General features: G+C 44.8%; 3 protein-coding genes across 4 annotated transcripts; 1 reads left to right on the top strand and 2 right to left on the bottom strand.

The window, feature by feature from the left end:
- The first annotated feature begins 867 nt into the window (after positions 1-867).
- LOC117857288 (uncharacterized) lies at positions 868-3,917 on the top strand. The gene is made up of 6 exons (XM_034739874.2): positions 868-1,111; positions 2,131-2,302; positions 2,396-2,746; positions 2,862-3,050; positions 3,143-3,325; positions 3,452-3,917. The coding sequence occupies exons 1-6, from the start codon at positions 963-965 to the stop codon at positions 3,695-3,697; spliced, it is 1,290 nt and encodes a 429-aa protein (XP_034595765.1). The 5' UTR covers positions 868-962; the 3' UTR covers positions 3,698-3,917.
- Positions 3,918-4,514: 597 nt separating this feature from the next.
- Positions 4,515-7,532, bottom strand: LOC117857289 (E3 ubiquitin-protein ligase At3g02290). 2 transcript variants are annotated; one of them, XM_034739877.2, is made up of 6 exons: positions 7,297-7,532; positions 6,455-6,588; positions 6,186-6,318; positions 5,078-5,510; positions 4,873-4,982; positions 4,515-4,728 (listed from the first exon to the last, which is right to left on the bottom strand). In XM_034739877.2, the coding sequence occupies exons 3-6, from the start codon at positions 6,303-6,305 to the stop codon at positions 4,702-4,704; spliced, it is 690 nt and encodes a 229-aa protein (XP_034595768.1). In that variant the 5' UTR covers positions 6,306-6,318; positions 6,455-6,588; positions 7,297-7,532; the 3' UTR covers positions 4,515-4,701. The 2 variants fall into 2 exon arrangements, with proteins under 2 accessions (XP_034595768.1, XP_034595769.1); XM_034739878.2 differs by lacking the exon at positions 7,297-7,532 and adding an exon at positions 7,138-7,252.
- A 1,668-nt stretch (positions 7,533-9,200) lies between these two features.
- On the bottom strand, positions 9,201-18,692 carry LOC117857176 (protein TIFY 9). Its single transcript, XM_034739689.2, has 6 exons — positions 18,142-18,692; positions 17,878-17,971; positions 17,659-17,755; positions 17,410-17,515; positions 17,102-17,159; positions 9,201-9,526 (listed from the first exon to the last, which is right to left on the bottom strand). The coding sequence occupies exons 1-6, from the start codon at positions 18,209-18,211 to the stop codon at positions 9,511-9,513; spliced, it is 441 nt and encodes a 146-aa protein (XP_034595580.1). The 5' UTR covers positions 18,212-18,692; the 3' UTR covers positions 9,201-9,510.
- Positions 18,693-19,036: the final 344 nt, after the last annotated feature.

Below are 19,036 nucleotides of genomic sequence, written 5' to 3'. Positions count from 1 at the left end.
CGCTGGGGGCTGACTGCTAAGCATGCGTAGCAGCCAGGATCGTTTGGACTTTTCCACGGTCCAAGGGGCGCTTTTCTTCCGTCATTGCGACGGCACAACCCGGCGCGTCAATACGAGGAAACCTAGGGACCGGCATGCATCGTGCCTTCCTTTCATTTCTGTTTTCTGGATACTTTGGCCGATGTGAAATGGCAAAAATATCTTCAACAACCCATGTATCAAAAACACGACCAATGACCAACCGATTCCTCTTCTCATTTGGTTCACACTCTCCGCTTTTTTTTTTCCCTTTCAAAGCAAAAGACACATCTGACCTTTACCAGGTGGATCTAGCTCAACTATTTCGCCATTTCCTCCTATCATTGTCAAAGAGGAGCTACCTCCAACCTGATGTCGTTTTCAAGGGTGTCGAAGACGACTTGACAGCTGTGTAAGTGCATTTACATTGGTTGCATTTTATAGAACACATCAAATATTAATCTTTCTTACATTGTTGCGCCTGGGATGAGCTGTGCATTCAAGTTCGTAAAAAATGTACAAATGGATATAGAAAATGCTAAGCTGAGCATTTTAAAGGGGGATGAAGAATATAAGATGCACAATAACGATTAGCAAGGACCCCCCAATGGTTTTTTTCTATTGGTACAATGGTACTACTTTTCCTAAAAATATTCATGTGAAAAATGTGTGCGTTCTAAATAGGCATCATGTTGATTTTTCATGTTTGGAAAAAGAACAATATGTGAACGTAGTAAAGAACGAATACACAAATATCAAGGGGTCTAAGCGCAAAAACGGCAGGCGAAAACAGATAATGCGCCTACTTAAATTGATGCTGACGAGCAATAGAGGACCTCGTCTCAATCTCAGCTCCAAAACCTCGCAACAACCCCCGTGAGCGACCAACCCCACCCATCCATCCCCACTTCCCTTCCTTGCAGTTCTCACCAACCCCGGCGGCGATGAGCGGCACGGTGTCCAAGCTGGCGGCGCCCCGGCCGGCGGCGGCGCTGCTCCCCCCGGCGTCCCTCCGCCCAGCCGCCCTCGGGTTTGCCCCCTCCGCCCGCCGGTTCCGCGTCTCCATCGCCGGCCGCGCCAGGAGCCCCATCATGTGCGTAACGCCACCTTCCTTCCCCTCTCCTCTTCCTCGCCCGTGCCGCATCAGTGAGATTAGATTTGCGGTTTGATTGAAGTAGCCTTTGCATCCGCGTGCGTGCTTGGGTGGGTGATTGATATTGGCGAGGTTTGATTAGATTCGAGCTGTTCGTCTCTGCGTGCTTTGGATGGGAGATCGGTAGCATCGAAGGTTGGGTCGCGGGTTGATGCTCCGCCGCGTCGATGCGTGGCGTAGCCCGCCACGCCGCCAGATGTGGCGATAGAGACGCTCGGATCCGGTTCTGAAGCCTGTCCGTTTCTGCGGCCGTTCGATCGGGAAATGGACGGTGGAGAGGCTTCTGGCATACCAGCTTCTCGAGTCGCCGGGCTGGTGCAGAATCCGTGTGGAGTTGGGGGTGGCCAAGCGCTCCTATTTAGGTGCCGTGCCGGGAGCTGGTTGCATGCTGCATCACGGCTGCACACCTGAGTCGCTGACTTGCTGCTTCTGTAGACCTCTTGATAGCAGCCACACGCCAGCCAAAAAGTAGCAACGCTTTCTATTAGCGTCAAAAGAATTTTAGTTTTCATACCTCTTTCTGCCTTCAACAGAAATGCCTTTTGGGTATGTGGTAGAGAGTGGTAGTATGAAACTGATAGATATTTTCTTTTCAGAAAAGAATATATATATATATATATATATATATATATATATATATATATATATATATATATATATATATATATATATATATATATATATATATATATATATATATATATATGGGTCTCTTGATAGAGTTCCTGGGGTGGTTGCCCTGGAACTCTAAAAAAAAAGATATATAGGTCTACTATGTCACTTGGATGCATATTTACTACCTACTAGCAGTGATATAAGCTTTATGAGCTCCCTGAATTGATTGTATTGTGGTCTTCTCATATGAACTTAGAACAATTCATCACACATATCATCATCATCATTTTTGCAATTCAACTAGCTTGTGAACATGACCTTACTTGGTGAAATGCAATTTTCAGTGCGATGGCTTCTGCCAAGGAAGGGAATGGTGCTCCGACCAAGAGGACCTCACTTCATGATCTCTATGAGCTCCAGGGCCTGTCCCCATGGTACGACAACCTCTGCCGGCCTGTCACCGACTTGCTGCCCTTTATCGCCAGTGGTGTTCGTGGAGTCACCAGCAACCCTACGGTAATACTCCATTTCCACCTTTTTTTGGTGCATATTGTATGATCACTTGCATATTTGCATCTTCACTCCTAACCCTGTCTCGACACGATGCAGATTTTCCAGAAAGCCATTTCGTCATCAAGCGCATATGATGATCAGTTCAAGCAGCTCATTTCAGCTGGAAAGGATGCAGAGAGTGCTTACTGGGAACTCGTTATAAAGGACATACAAGACGCATGTAAACTTTTTGAGCCTATCTACAACGAGACAGATGGAGCTGATGGGTATGTCTCTGTGGAAGTGTCTCCTAGGTTGGCAAATGACACTCAGGGAACAGTTGAGGCCGCAAAGTGGTTGCACAAAGTGGTCAACCGCCCCAATGTCTACATAAAGATCCCTGCTACCGCGGAATGTGTTCCTTCTATCCGGGAAGTCATCTCTAATGGCATTAGCGTCAATGTCACAGTAAGTATCGAGTTGTCTTGACATTGCCTTCTTATGGTATTGTTGTGGTAAAACTACGTCTTGCAGAACTGCTTTCATAAGCTTATTGATGACATGTTCATTGCTGTCACTGCAGCTTATTTTCTCTATTGCAAGATATGAGGCCGTGATTGATGCTTACCTTGATGGGCTAGAGGCTTCTGGTTTGAGTGACTTATCTCGAGTTACCAGTGTTGCATCCTTCTTTGTCAGCCGAGTTGACAGCCTTATTGACAAAATGCTAGAGAAGATTGGAACACCTGAGGCGCTTGCCCTTAGAGGAAAGGTAAATAAAATAAAAGTTGCCTGCCTCTTAATATTAGGACTTACTAAATTGTCCATGAATTTCTGTAATATGACTTCCCTATTTTCTGCCAGGCTGCTGTAGCACAGGCGAAACTAGCAAATCAGCTCTACCAGAAGAAATTCTCTGGACCAAGATGGGAGGCTTTGGCCAAGAAAGGTGCCAAGAAACAGAGGTTGTTGTGGGCATCCACTGGCGTCAAGAACCCTGCTTATCCTGACACCCTTTATGTGGACAGTCTGATTGGACCCGACACGGTGTGTTTGCACGATGAGCATCCTAGATCGAATTTGTTTGAATCGTAGATAGGTTCTCTTTCTATCATCATGCAAAGTGTGGCCTTAGAGTGATGCTAAACATGAGCTATTCCCTTCTGCTTTCAGGTCAACACAATGCCCGACCAAGCGCTGCAGGCATTCATTGACCATGGCACTGTTTCTAGGACAGTTGATGCGAATGTGTCTGAGGCGGAAGGTGTGTACAGTGCCCTGGAGAAGCTTGGCATCGACTGGGATGAGGTCGGGAAGCAGCTTGAGCTGGAAGGCGTAGACTCGTTCAAAAAGAGCTTTGACAGCCTACTTGTGAGCCTGCAGGAGAAGGGCAATAGCCTCAAGACGGCAAGTGTGTAAAACTGAAATGAATTGGTACCCGCCGGTGAACGATTACAAAATAAAATGCTAGCTTGCTGGTTCTCCTCTTAGTTTTGTGAGTGTACGGTTGCGCTCAATTTTCTGAATCGGCTTTGTATTCTAGGCTTGCCTGGCTGTCATTGTGTAACCAATGTTCATGGCTTGTAACTGCTATGCGCTATTCGATAAATAATTTTTGAGCAGATTATTTGTCTGGATATATCATGTTTGTTTTATATAATGTTTGTCTAAGATACATTTTGTTTTACCCATGACACTGCGATTCTTGAATCTCTGATGAGGCAGTGAATAATTTTAAATTTTATCCATTTTTAACCTAATAAAATTTCAATAATAGTACATGCAAAACTATTATTTATGCTGATCAACTTGACAAGACTCAAGAGGTGAGTCGTGCCAAACTGCTTGTGATAATTTAGGGTCACACTAATCTCCTCGTGACAGCTGCCCTCTTGAATCTTCTTAAAATCTAGCTTTATGGGTGTTTTTATTAAGATTTAGATTAAAAAAAGGGCTAAAAACGGTGCCTGAAGGCCTGATGGCTGCTACTCTTGCAAATTGCCATTGCGAAACACTTAAGTTCATGGCTTGCGATTATATTCTGCGACCAATTGTCTTTAGGAAAGACGCTTTAGGCAACCATCGAATGCTTTGCAGCAAGATGAGCTGAGCATTTTACGCACTTCAGTAGGAGGCACCATCAGATAGGCTACAGAACCCACCAGGCAATCACTATTAAGATCAGGTTAATCTGTGCTTCCATTCTTGAACTACCATTTGAAAATATAACCAAAGATTGGGCAAGCAAATTCCAGCACGAATTTTAGTAAGATATAGATCATCATTTCAGTACATGTAAGAAACTGATCTCGCGAAAGAGATCTATTTGGACGGCTCATTACTATTATTTACAATTCCCCAGCATTCCATACTGTAGACCATTTCCCTTCCTCTGATGTGAGATCATGTAAAACAAATGTCTATCATGGGCTCTCGCAAAACTCCATTTCCTGCAGTGTTATCAGATTGAGGGATAAATTGTCAGCTCGGTATCATAAAATTACTCCTCCTTAGAAACTGATGATGAGTGATTAGCAATTATGATCTTCGATTGAGATTTGAAAACTATAAATGCCGAACTATCAGTATCATACCTTTCCACACATTGGACATGTATCACTTCTCTCCATCCATTCATAAATACAACCAAGATGAAAATGGTGACAACATTTTGTTATAATTTTCGGATTGTCCGGGGTATATTCTGCACAGGGAATTATCGTAATGAATCGGTGGAAAATATGTTCAGACACCAAGATAAACTGTTATGTATTTACACAAAGCTATATGAATACAAACCTTCCAGACAAGTAGGGCAGACATCCTCATCTTCTGAACCGACAGCTGCATAGCTGCTGTTATAAGCTTTTGCAGACAAACTCTTGGTTGATTCAGAACGATGGACCTTATATTCACCCTCATTTTCAGTGCTGCTCCGTTTCTTCTGAGCAGCTAAATGCTCAATACCTGAGCTGCTTGCGTTGCGTCTAAGGGCTAGTGACTCTTCCTGTGCGAGATTTATGGACTTCTCACGCCTTGATACCAAGCCTTCTCTTTGAACACGGGCATATCTAGGATCAGTATCATATGGGGGTGGTCTAGAAACAAGGCGATAAGTTTCATCCAGTGAATTGTCATTTAGGCTGGCACTTGGATTAGTGGATCCCAATGGAGCAGCCCCTTGGGCTGGGTTGCTCGGCCTAGACTCAAGCCTCTGGAATGTTGCAGTATACTACATAGAACAAGGAAATAGAAATGCTACAGTTATAACAAGTAATAGTCCAAAGATATGATAATGGACAGATCAAACTCTGGTAATTGACTGGCAAAAATGTAACTAGATGGACTTGCTTCATTACAAGTATATGATTTATCTACAACATAACTAACAAGTATACGATGTATCTATCTAGCCAAGCGTATATGTTCCTCAACCTCTACCTTGACCATGTTTCACCTTTTCAGCTAGTTTTAGTCATCTTCAGAAAGTTATTGCATGTTCACTACAATTTTGTATCCTTTTTACCCAATATCCATCAACGGTGCCATCTAATATATGGGCTATCTAATATACTTGAGAAAATGCAATATAGGTTAGCTTTGAACATCATGTGATCAATAAAGCTAATGCATCCAGGCCATGGCCAGCGTACATGACCCCTTGACAGAAACAAGAAAAGCGGACGTGACTGTTGAAAATTATAGGTTAATATCTAACTCTTCGCAAGCATAGTCAAAGAACTGGATCATATCAACACGCTATTATCGATTGTGAGAACAAAATCCTAGCATATCATCAGTTCTATAGACAACATAAGTAGCAAACCCGCATGTAAATGTAAGCGGTGACACTATGTGATATTTGACTAGAGCCTATAAAATACAAAGAATCGGTTATGCATATTACCCCGCCAAAAATGTTGTGGAAAAAATGCCTCAAGGATATGCATTGCCTATAGATAGGGTTGCTTGGATGGACATATTCCTCAAAATCTTCAGTACTGAAGCAACAGCAGAATCCACCCATAATTCACTGGAAACTGCACAGTTTAGAAGTATCAGAATCCGAGTAAGCAGACGTAAATAGGACTAGTTCTGAAACTCCCACATCCACAACATTATCATATGCAGACAAATAAAAGGAAATAAAATAAGGTATGAGATAAAAAAAAATACCTCAGAAAGTTGTCCAGTAGTCCCCCTGGACAAAAAAAAATGGTTGCTACTAGCTACGGAGCTCGAACAAAATTTCCAGGTGGTCGTGGAAAACCAAGTCTACCATCAACGATAGCAGTAAAGCATTCTCCAAGCTGCAACCAAACAACGAAAGGTGTGATCTTTAGGTTACTGCATTGAGGAAAAAAAAAGATCAAACATGTGTGTAACCAGGCAGAAGAGTAAAACTGCAAAAAATGTCTTAAGCCCAAGTTCATACGCCCTGTTTTTTTGTATACGCCTTTCTAGCTGCAAGATAGATTCTTCCATTGTGTATGTTCCAGGTATTACATCAGTTCATAGACGCATTATACTTGCATTGACGGTTTGATGCATAGGGATCACAACTGTAACCCGAAATGCCACACTTGATTTCTTAAAAAAAGTATGCATATTCGAGGTAATCCAAAGAATGAAACCATTGCCCTGGAAATACATACAAGTGATGTGCCCGCGCAGCACTAGGCCGGCTAAAGCATCCTAGGTAACGCTGCTAGATCCTTGCACCTATCAAGGGAACTAAGTACTAGGAGTAGAGCGAGGCGCTTGCTCAGAGCATTGGCATCTCCGAAGTCCGAACACACATACAATTGTACCAGCGGCCGATCTGCATCTCCTAAATAAGCGTATAAGAAGCGACGCACCGAATCGCGCCGGCACGCGGGCACCCTAGAAGCGCGCTCGGAGTCGGAGGGGAGCACCGGAGCGAGGGTAAGGGAAGAGCTGAGTAGCGCCGACAGACTGCTGGGTTCAGGGACCGAGCACCAACTGAGAGCGACTGATGAAAGGAGGAAGGGGCGCACCTCTCCTACGGCCCGCCGGCTCCGACGTCGGCGGCGGAAGTGGGATCGGAAGGGGCCTCCGAGGCCTGGTCGGGCGGCCGCGGCGCCCGGGCGGGGGAGAGGGGAAAGCGACGAGACGGGGAGCGAGAAGCGGAGGTGACTGGAGCACTGGACCGCGGAGGAGTCGGGGGGGTGGAGGCCGTGGGGAGGGGAGCGGAGAGGCCGAGAGGGTTGGTGCGCGTGCGGAGTGGCTCGCGGTGCGGTGGGGTGTCGCTGTATGGTCACGCCAGGTGGTAGTGAGCTTCCACCCGGCTTCACTTAACTTATGCATTTTAGCATTTTAGGTACGATTGGTTGGGTGCATGAGCTCAGATCTAACTTATACACCATGGCTCTCCTAGCCTGGCTAGCTGAAAATAAGAGAGGAAGTCGCATCCACGGAGGTGGGCTTCGTCTAGCTCGAACTTGCGTATCTGCTCACCTCCTGCGTCGGGTACCTCCTCCGCCATCTCGTGTCGCGCCTTCCTTCACCGTCCCGCGTCGCTACCTTCACGCCGAGCCCACCGCGGCCGACCCTCCCCGTCCCGTGCGATCGGCCGAACCTTGATTCGCACCGGATCTAAGCACGGCGGACTCTGCCCCTCCCGTATTGATGGCACTGGTGGCAACGTGTTAGCCCGGCTTCTTGGACGTCACCTTGGTGTTCGCGCGCGGGTGCCACGGCGGCTGCTTGTCATGGATCTGGATGTTCTCGCGCCTTGCCTGCCGCACAAGTAGACCCGCTGCCGTGACTCCGTGAGCTCGCCGCGGTCCCGTAGTACTCCTTCGCTCCTTGTTGTTTGCTATTCTTACCACGGAGGAGCTCGAATTGGAGTGTGGTGACCGCAATTTAGAAGTTCACTAGCTGAAATTGGATGGTGTTGAGCTTGATTTGGAAGTCAACGATCTCGATTAAGCTCATCATCTTTCACCTTACAGCATGAGGAGAGGAGGGAGTGGCCGTACTACTTCGTAGGTACCTGCGGCGAGGGGACCAGAGTAGGAGGCGGAGGCATTAGGAGAGAGAGGAGCATGCGGGGGAGTGAAGGGTTGGCCGGAGGTGGTGGAGAAGAGAAGGGGAAATATGATGGTAACTTCACCTATGGCTTGTATAGGATCATCTTAATAAATTGGACAGCCAACCAAACATAATCTTAGACTAGTCAGGCTTAGACTGAGCAAGCAACCAAACACAAATAGATTGCACTGCATTAGACAAGTTTGGATTAGCCTGGCTCCAGATTCTAGCCAGGCAACCAATCGCTACCGTAAACTTCACGCCGCCACGGACCGACTTGAAACGTCACAATACAATACATATAGATCCCTCGTCGTTAGACTTTTTTTTTCCTACGTTAAAATCTTCTTCTAAATTGTAACCACCCATACACACATAGTAGCTTGGTAATGTAACCACTCCACTATCATGTGTAATTGTATGCTAAAGTAGCCGGATTTCTTGCATGGAATGGCAGCAAGATCCAAGCCGTGGCGTTTAGCTGGCCATAGGGCGCCGGCGAGTTGGCAGTTACTGGCGTGTAGTTGTTAGCTTTTCTCAGATCTGCCAGTTCTGGAATCCGCGTTTTAGGCTTTGAACTTCAAGTGCCTTGTCTTCCTGCAGGTATGTTCGAGGGATGTTGCTGGTTGCCATCGGAAGCGGAACCTCCGATCCGGCGAGCTTAGTGAGTTGGCGGCCACATGCCTCCCCGCGCCGCCGTGTACCTGCGCTGGCAACTGCCGCCCAAGAAACAACAAAGCTAGGGTGGGTGGATCCAGCCAGCAGACCAGCCAGGACCAGAAACGAGAGCAAACGGCCGGTTGGGCCTCCGTGCCGCAAAGGCCCAAGATCGAAGAACTCACACTACAAGGCCCAACACGAGAGAAGGTACACGACTACAACAGTACTGTGCAGCAGAATCTCCTTGGGGCAGTTTGCGTAACCACTATCCACGGCAACACCGATGATCCCAGTTCCAGACGGATTAACATTCAGTCCATAAAACGGATTAACATTTTTGTTTTGCGGAAACATGAAACGGATGAACAAATGGTTACTCTGCTGGTATATACAAGACCAACAAGATGGAACATCATTTTACTGACGAAGTCGTAACAAAACGCCCATCTTCAATTCTTCTTCGTCGGGACCCTGATAGTGCAAACTAGCTGCTCCATCAATCATCCATCTGCCATTGATCAGGGCCTGTACAGCCTGCGTAGGAAAATAAATTAACCTTTGTAAATGAACTTTAACGTTAACTCATCCTTTAGAAAAAAAAAACAGATACAAGAGATGCCGATTCTATTGAAAAAAGGTAAAGTCCAGACTGGTCCTATTTTGACCACTATATTCAGTAGAATGCCCTCAATGCATTGAGGTCAAAATATGTACCCTCCTCTTTAGTTCAGTTATTAGTGCTAAACTCTATCTAATGGCGTCACCGTATATATAGTAGCCGAGACTTTCCCTCTTTAGTTCAATTCTTAGTTGTAATTTTTTAAAATGGCTCCTTCAAAATTTAGCTTTTCAATATTTAGTTCCTTTAAAAGAATAGTTTAAACTCTATTCTTAGTCCAATCCTTAGTCACCACCGATCCTCTTTAATCGAACTATTTTTTTTCAATACGTAGCTTGATTAATTGAACTAGATTTTCAAAATCTAGATATGCACATCTATCTAACGTCCTGTTTGGCAGGGTTTATTTCGGCTTCAACTTCACCTCGCACTATAGTGTGAAACTATTTTGTAAGTCGGGGCTAAAATAAATTAGAAATCGGGTGAGGTGTAACACCCCTAGTGTTAATGACACTCACTTAGCAATTAACATGGTAGTAACATTAATCATGCATGCAAAAATGCATTTAAAATTTGTTGTTAGCACTTGAGCACTTAAGATGCTAGTTCTCTTTTGAAAATACATTCTTAGAAGAGTTTAGGCTAGATTTACTTTTAAATATTAATGAAAAGCATAAATATGAAAAATATGATAATTATGCCAAACATTGTTCATAATGACAAATGAATCATTTCTGATCCATGAATACGTTTTCAACAAGAAATAAACACAATTTTCCCGTTTAAATTTGCTTAAACCCATGAAATGTTAAGAAAATCCTAAGTGTTGGAAGTTCTAAAAGTAGCTTTGTTTGGTGATGATTAAATTAATTTTACCTAAACGCTTAACTTGGTCCAATATAAAACTTTGAGTTATTTCTTTATACTCCCAAAGGAGTATGATATTGGAGCATGAAAACTATGTTTAAGTATTCAAATGGTCAAACACTGAAATTCCAGACACAGTGGATGCAAAAGTTAGAGCAATAGTCGTGCTTAAGTCGTTGACTTGCACTGTCCTTGGTCATGAGCACCACAACTGCCCCTGCCTGTGCACGACGCGCGTCGGCCATCGCGTCGCCGGCGAGCGGTGCCGTCGCCACGCGTCGGCTTCCGTGGCCATCGCTGCACGGCCCTGCGGGTCGGTCAAGCCGATGCGACGCCCCTGCCCACTTGCTCCGCTGCGCCATACCGCTGACGTCCGTGCCAGCACCGCGCTCACCACTGCTGCGCCGTCCTCGCATCGTCCTTGCTCCAATGCTCGCCGTCCTCCCGACATTACTCGACACGTCCAACCGTCGCTCGCCCGGCCTTATCCTCTCCAAACCAGCCGGCTCTTTTTCTCCCTGTCTCAGTCTTCTTCTTCCTCCAGCCCAAGAAAACTCGAATAGAGCAAGCTCTATCCGCCGGCAAAAATCTCCGAGCTCCACCCCACCATTCTCAAATCACCACCGCCCACACCTGCCTTACCTGCTCGGATACCTCCTCCACCTCTCCTTGCCCTGCTCCATGGTCCCAGGCGCTAGGGATTGAAGCTCCAGGCGCTGGGGATTGAAGCTCCAGTGGCCGCCATTGCTGCCGGCACACCTCACCGTCGAATCCCATCATCCCGCTCCTCTCTTCTCCAAAAAACTACACAAAACAAGCTTTGGTGAGCCCATGGTCATGATGCTCTTGCTATTTCTTGGAGTTAGGCTAGTTGCCACGCTCGATTTCGCGCTCACCGCCGGAGTGCCGCCGCCGCTCATCATAGGTAGCCTTAGGGCTAGGTTTTCGAGGCAATAAGTAGGGGAGAAGGTGAGCTAGGGTGAAAATAAGGTTATCGGGTAGTCGATGTGGTGGGGAAAGCCATCTCCGTGCCGGCGTGGTTGCGCCACCGCCGCTGGCCGTGCGCGCGCACGGGTGACCTGAGGAGGAGGAAGGGGACGGGGTGTTGTGTGTGAAGGAAATAGAAGCTCGGGGAGTTTTGTGTAAGAGTGCAGGATTTAAGTGCTAGGTGCGAAATCTTCAAGGGGCCTAAGAGCTAGATCTAAGGGCGGTTTTGTAAAGGGAAGGGTAGAGCTGATGGTAAAGTTTGTTTTCAAGAGCGTAACTGTAGAAGTACTTCTTCTTTTTTCGTCCTTAGTTTTGTTGAAAGGGGCTGAAACTTGTGAAATCCTTATAAAATCATAGAAAAAATGATAAAAATGCAAACTAAATTTTGTCGGTTTCATTATGCTCATTTCTACCTAGTAAAATACTTGCTCATGTGAAATATATGATTCTGTTGCTGATTAAAATGCATGTTGTTTGACCTTCTTAATTTAGAATAAATAGCTCCGGTACTCCTAAAATCCCGATAAAATCACAATAATCTATTAGTGTTGAAAACTATTCTAGGAATTTTGTAGAACTAAATGTCGGATAAAACTGTATTTATAATTTATTCCTCATATCTACAGTTATAACATGTTTGATTTTTATTAAATTCTGTGGTAGTCCAATCATGCTACAATTTTTATAGCAAGGTGTTTGTATGATGACTGAGCTCCTGTAAATGATTCATGTTCATATAGGAACGAATGCTTACTGAAGAATTATTCTTGTTGTGAGCTAGTTTATTTTATTAAAAATACTTACTGCTAAAATTGTGACCCCATAAATTATTTTTATGCTCTTCATTAGTAGTATATTCATCCCTGAAAAAGTTGCTACCAAAATCTTTATGGTCTTTAGCATGTTGTCACCATAGTTCCATTCATACACGTGTTTACTTAGATCTTGCCATCATCATGGCATGTTAATCACTTGGTTAGAGCCTGATGTTCATGCCATGCTGCAACCCAAGGTTACTGAAATATTGTTGACTTAGCTTGGTAGTTGTGTTTCACATGAAAAGCTCTAGTTAACTCTATTGCACCAACCATGTTTCTTTGTGTAGATGGCATTATGTTTTATGCTTTACTTGGATCTTTAAACCATGTACGATTGAGTTGCTGCACTCCTTAAACTTGATGTTGTGCATGTGTCATCACCTTTCAATCAACTCATTCATATGCATTGTCATGTAGATAACCTGCTAGCTGATGGATTGTATGAATTGATTGCCGAGTCCAAGAGTGAGTCGCGTGAAGCCTCTCTAGTTGAAGCGTCACAAGACTTGAACAAAAGTTTAGGAGATCTCAAAGCTACCATGGAAGGCAAGCACCGGAGCATGATCACTAATTCCAAAACTATGCAATTATCTTACTTACATATTTTACTATTATGCATTAAGTTCCTAGGAGTTGAATGAAACCTTAGCTGCATGATCCCTAGGACTCCCAAGTTCAAATACTAGTATGTGTAGATCCATAGAAATACTATGCTTAATTAAGAACGGTAAAAGTCTGAAAGAGCATCTAGGCCCCTAGTAGGTTTTGGTGTGTTGAATGACAACTAGATTAAAGGTCTAATGAACTTGCTAAGCATGTGAGCAGGTGTAATATTATTGATGAATAATCTTTTGGGGAAAGATTCTATTAAATGGCTCATATGGTGAAAAGAACAAGTTTGATATATGGCATTGTTCATCTAAGCATGAAAAGTAATCAATGGTGTTAAAGATGAGTTGAGATTTGGTTGATAGCCTCATAGTGCAAGATTGCTTAATTTGAAGATGAATGTCATAGTAATGAATATTATATAATCCCATGGTGTTTATGTGTAATATATGACAAGCAAATTAAGGTGAAGATAGAGATATAGTGGCATTGGGTTAGTCTTCGATCTCTAAATAAAATGAGAAGTTTGTTAGCAACAAATGGAATATTCAATTCAAAAGAAGATATGATCTCAAGTGGGTTTCATTCTTGATGTCAAAACAAAGCTAGACTCAAATGTGGCAGCGATTACTAAGTGGAATTTGGTCAAGTGGTGACCATGAGCTTTGCTAGGGTGAAGTGGCTAGTGCTTGGAGGATTTCGAGATATCAAGTCAAGCTTTACCGAGTATAGCAATGGGATGCATCAAATATTTATCAAGTCATCTAAAGGGTGACTTGTGATCTAAAGTTGGATTTCATTCATATGTGTTGAATATTGATCCAAGTCACTAACTCAAGGTTGAAGTGCTCAAACCAAAGAGACAAAAATGGATGTAGCTCTCAAGTGGATATATTGATCAAGTATGGCATGGTTCATGATGATGAAACTCGAGTAAAGGAATAGTGTGTTTATGTTTTAATCTTAAGTATATGTATGTTGTACTATCAAGAGGGTCATTTGAAAAGGTCTCAGTGCTCAAGTTTCCTATGTGAGTTGATGGGAGACACAAAAGCCACACGTACACGCTCTGTCGAGTCAGACAGTGGAAAAATCGGAAGCTCCGATTTTATAAACAAGAAGTTTCAGTTTTGGGTGCCACATGTCACTAACGGCTATGGGTGCCACATGTCACTAACGGCTAGTTGGTTTGAAAAAACGGAGGTTCTGGTTTTTGGGAAACCAGTAGTTCCGGTTTTGGTCTGACACACTAACGGCTAGTTTTTTAGGGGTCGTGTATTTATACCCGATGCCCTCTCTAGTTGCTTGCTGCTGCTTCTGAGGTTGCTTATGTATTTTCTGCTTGTTCTAAACTAAACTAAAGCCAAAATAGCTCTCTACAACCCCTCTTTGTGATGTTGTGTGATCTTTATTAGATCTTGTGAGTTGGGTAGCAGAGAGGAGCCATTCGTGAGCATAAGTAGAGCACTCAGTTCCTTGAGCACTGGTTTGCCTTGTCAAGTTTCAAGAGAAGCAATTGTTACTCTTGGAGGTGTACCTCCTAGACGGCTAGGCATCACCGGCTAGCTCCTACTCGTTTGCCTTGTTAAGTTTCAAGTGAAGCATTTGTTATTCTTGGATGTGTGCCTCCTAGATGGCTAGGCGTCGCCGGCTAGCTCCCAAAGGTGTGGTGAGCAGCGGCAAGTTTGTGAAGGCTGCGATCTTGCCTCCGCAAGCAAAAAAGGTCATCTAGTGGAAACGAGGAAAGTGGTTGAATTAGACCCGACACATTGGAAGGAAGTTGAGTAGACTCGTATTCCAATGGGCTCCTCAAAGGAGATGTAGGATTCATAGTGGTGAATCTGAACTTCGGTGAAACAAATCATTGTGTCTCCTCGCTGATTTGCTCTCATTTTCATTCATTATTGAACTTGTGAATTTGGTTGATCTACTCGGGTGTTTGTGTTTGTAAAGTGCAGCAACTTTGTGAGCCTGATGAGAAACACCTACTGAGCCTCTACACCAAGTCTAGTTGGACCTCGAGCTCATTTGCCACTATGTGTGTTGGGGGTTCTCTCTGCCCGAGCCAAAATCGGAGGTTCCAATTTCTGGTAGAGAGAGTTTTATTCCGCTTCAAAAGTGCTTACTCTCCTAGCTTCGAAAATTTCCGTAGATTTCTTTGAAAATTTCGTAGGTTACGGAATTTCCGGAAACATCTTTGGAAATACCGGAAGTCGCTGATAAACTTATTTTTAAGTTGCGATAATTTTAGGGTATACCTATTCCCCCCCTAGGTGACATCAAGATCCTTTCAAAGTCGAGTGTGTCTGTCACTCGCGAAATATAGGTTCCTCTACTAGTTATGGTTTAAATCTAAAGTAAATGGTGCACATGAGAAAAGTTGGAGATCAGGTGGAGATAGAAATGAAATTGATGATATTGTTGTTGGTTGCGCTCCGCCTGTGTTGCTTAAGGCCCATTCGTTTTGGCCCCTTTGATTGAGTTTGAACTGTACTATCCACATGCCAGAAGTAAGAGGTAGTTGAAATCGGTAAAATCTAGTACCTTATTGCACGATAGTAGATTGAGTTGGTCCTGTTTTCTATTCGTGTGCTAGTCAGTAACTCACTTCTGATCTGGGGAGGTACCGGTGGTGATTAGTACTCGAGGGTCGCAGGAGTTCTCAAATGCTATCGCTCTTTAAGGGAACCGTTTGCCATATGCAGCTCGACGGGGCATGCATAAATCGTGTGTCTAGGTCCACCTTACAATATTATAAATCGAATCGATTCGCCACCGCTCTCGGTTAAGAGAACCTCGATCGCTGAGTCATATCGTAGTAAGAAGTGGAATGGAATGAAATGTGAATGATGATGCAGCTATTGTCTAATCAAATGTTTTTCTACACTGAAAAGTTTTTGACAACTTGCTCATTTAGAATGGTTAAGTTCAACTTTAAAGTGGATGCTAAAACTTGAAAGTAAGGATCCACTCTTTGTTGCTTTTTGGCAAAATAAACCCCTCAACCAAAAGCCTTGCATATTAGGAGTCGGCTAAGTATAATACCATAGTCGGGTAAGTCTTGCAAAGTATTAGTATACTCATCCTTGATTACTTTTAGGTGCTAGCGAAGAAACCTTTCTTGAGATGAGTTCTAGTCTACCTTGGGATGACCGTCCTCTGCTAGAAGGGTGGTCGATTGAGTGGGTCCTGGCCTCACTTTGAGATGGTCTTGTGTTTGGATTACATGTTGTCGGGTTACTCATGTTATCATGTATCTTTGTTCGAACTTATCGTATTAGTCTTCTGATGTGTTTATTTAAGAACTCTGGTTTGTAATCTATGGTTTGTAATCTATTTAAGTATTTCAAACTCGGTTTGTAAATTAAATCTGTGTACTCCATATTTGTAAATTGAAATATCATGTTGTATCGTCTGCACTCACCTTCGTGTGAGACTTGTTGCATATTGTTTCGATCAAGATATTCAGTGGTTCAATCGGACTTGACCCGACAGACTACGAGATTACACCGTTTTAAGTGCGTATTGACCGGGTTAACTATTAAGAGGATAGTTAGCGCACTTAAACCAGTTTAATTTGGACGGTTCTGCCACATGAGACCAGTTTCTTTGACTTCGTCGGTGAAACCTTTTGGGAGAAGCCCTTCCAAATGACCCTTAAATATGGTGTATTTTTTTTAAAGTGGCGTTAGTAATTGACCCTGGCTAGTGTTTCTTTTAGCAGAGGACAAACCTATCCAGCTACCTACAAACCAACGAATAATTGACAACAACAAAAAAAAAAAAAGAGAGAGAAAGGAAACGGCAAGTTCACGTCAAAATGGAATTCTCTTGTGACGAATTGAAGAGAGTCGGGTCGCAGTTGGACGACGACAGCATCCACAGCTTTTTCTTGGCTCGCGGCCGGGTCACGGGGGCGCCCATGGAATAAACAACCTTTAGTTAGCACAGCTCGGTTCGTCAATTCCGAGAACCGACATATGGACAGAACAAGAGAACTACGAGTAGTGTTTCGTCAATCCAAACGTGCTTCACGCCGCCTATATAATTATATATAGTACTACTATTCGAGGGTTTTAATAATCTATCGTTGCTTGCACTATTAGTAGAAGCAACAAACAAAACTCTTTTGTTTCAAAATTCAAACAAACTCGTGAAGCAAAACTAAACAAACACAAAGGGAGGGGGGAGAGAGAGATGCATGCGTACCTCTCCTTGCGCTTCTGGAAGAAACGCTGCAAAGATCTCTTGCTCGAAATAGGCATCTCTGCGTGTGCAACGGAACAAGAAAGGGCATTATTCCCTTCCCTATTCTAGTTTCCAAAGCATTGCATGCATGGCAATGGCATCATGGCATGTAAACTTTATAGTGCAAAAAATAAGGCATGTAATCGATCACCAATTTTGGCCGGATATGATACACTGAACTTGCATTTTTGCCCCGGCCGGATACACAGAGAGGATCGGACTACTGAAGAGTAATACTAGAAAAATCATTTTACCAAGAAATTACATACCTTTTCTCAACTTGGCCAGCAACTCCTCGCCGTGGTTTGCCCGGCGAGGACCGGCGCGGCCGTCCCCACCCTTCTCACCCGCCGCCATCTTCATGAGATCCTCCGCCTGCCGCCATGGCACATAGGGCACGCGCGCTAAAAGGCATGAGCAACGAGAACTAGGCAAGATTGATGATACATGCTGAACTAGAGTGATCGGATTCAGTTGTACAGAAGAACCATAGATCGACGGATATACAGTCCATGGACCTTATCTTGTGGGAGATGGAACACGGCGACGCCGCCGTTGTAGAACATCGTCAGAGGCTTCGTCTTCGCCGCAGTCGTGGTGCTGGCGGTGGCGCCGCTGCATCGCCGCCACGAACAAGGAAGAATAAGATCGACACTGATGTGATAATAAAGATATATAAACAGCGGCATGCAGACGCAGGGTCCTGCTACTGCGATCATCGGATTGAGACGATTTACCTGGTCAGGAAGTCGCCGGAGAAGCTCGCCATCTTCGTCTGCAACGGTGGCGGCGGCGGCGGCGGCGGCGGCAGCGAGGATCCCACGACGAACACTACCCGCAACGTCAATCAGTTGATGAGGTACATAGAGAATGATCAATATATACACAGACAAATTGACATGAGCAATCAGTACAGTTCCAGCCCGACCGGCGTGAGATCACACAGAAAGGCGAATCGACCTGAACTATGCTTATATGATCCGATGGATCGAGACATCTACCTTGAGGTGAAGAGGAGTTGGGGTTGCGCATCAGCGGGTGGTCAGCTGATGGGTGCCCGTGCTTGGCCATATCGATCGGACTCCTGCTCGGTCGCCCGTCTGTCGATGTCAGCTAAGTATAGTACGAGCTGCCCCTTGGAGAGCAGGCACGAGCTACACAAAGAGAGGAGGAGACGGATACAGGACAGGCTGGGCGCTTGCTTGGGAGAGGCAGACACTTGAATGGATAAACAAAGAACTGCTTTTGGGGTACTCTGTCGAATACTTTAACCCGGTTTGCATTCTGAATTGAAAGAGATTTAATAAGCGTATGCTAAATAAGAGCACGTGTAAAATATGGTAGCCACCGGCCACACAGCCACACAGGGCGAGCATAATAAAGAGGAGCAGGATACAGTGGCGCCTATGAACAAGAACGAAACAGGCATATGCACGACAGCTAGAGTCCGGCGATCGCCGGACTGCGCCTCGCCTCGTACCGGCCGGCAGTCCTCCAGCGCCGGGTGCTGCGACGGATATACAAATGCCATCTTGCCATGGTTTCTTTCTTCAGAGAAAAAGCCAGAAACTGCATGCTACGAATATCACACACAGCACAGTAGGATTCCTCATCGCTTGCGAAGAAAAGGGGAAAAAGCACTGTGCACCAAGTCCATTTCAGCACGCGTGTGTACTAGTATGATCGCGTCACTGCCTATATCCAGCCAACGACTTCGCCCTGGGGGTCTCGTCGACGGGTCTTGTCGTGCATGTGCCTGCCCGTTGCGTCTCGTCCTACTTCTCCCTGCTCGGGCCATCCAGCTACTACGCCCAGTCGCCCAGAGACCCTTCACTCTGTCCATCTTCCATTGGTTCGGATTGCGACAGCTCGTCAGCCAGCGGCCCAGCACGAAGC

This window comes from Setaria viridis, chromosome 5, assembly GCF_005286985.2.
Source record: "Setaria viridis chromosome 5, Setaria_viridis_v4.0, whole genome shotgun sequence".
In the NCBI taxonomy this organism is placed as follows: Eukaryota; Viridiplantae; Streptophyta; class Magnoliopsida; order Poales; family Poaceae; genus Setaria; species Setaria viridis.
The sequence above is the reverse complement of the archived record's forward strand: the minus strand, read 5'-3'. Positions and strand labels throughout refer to the sequence as shown.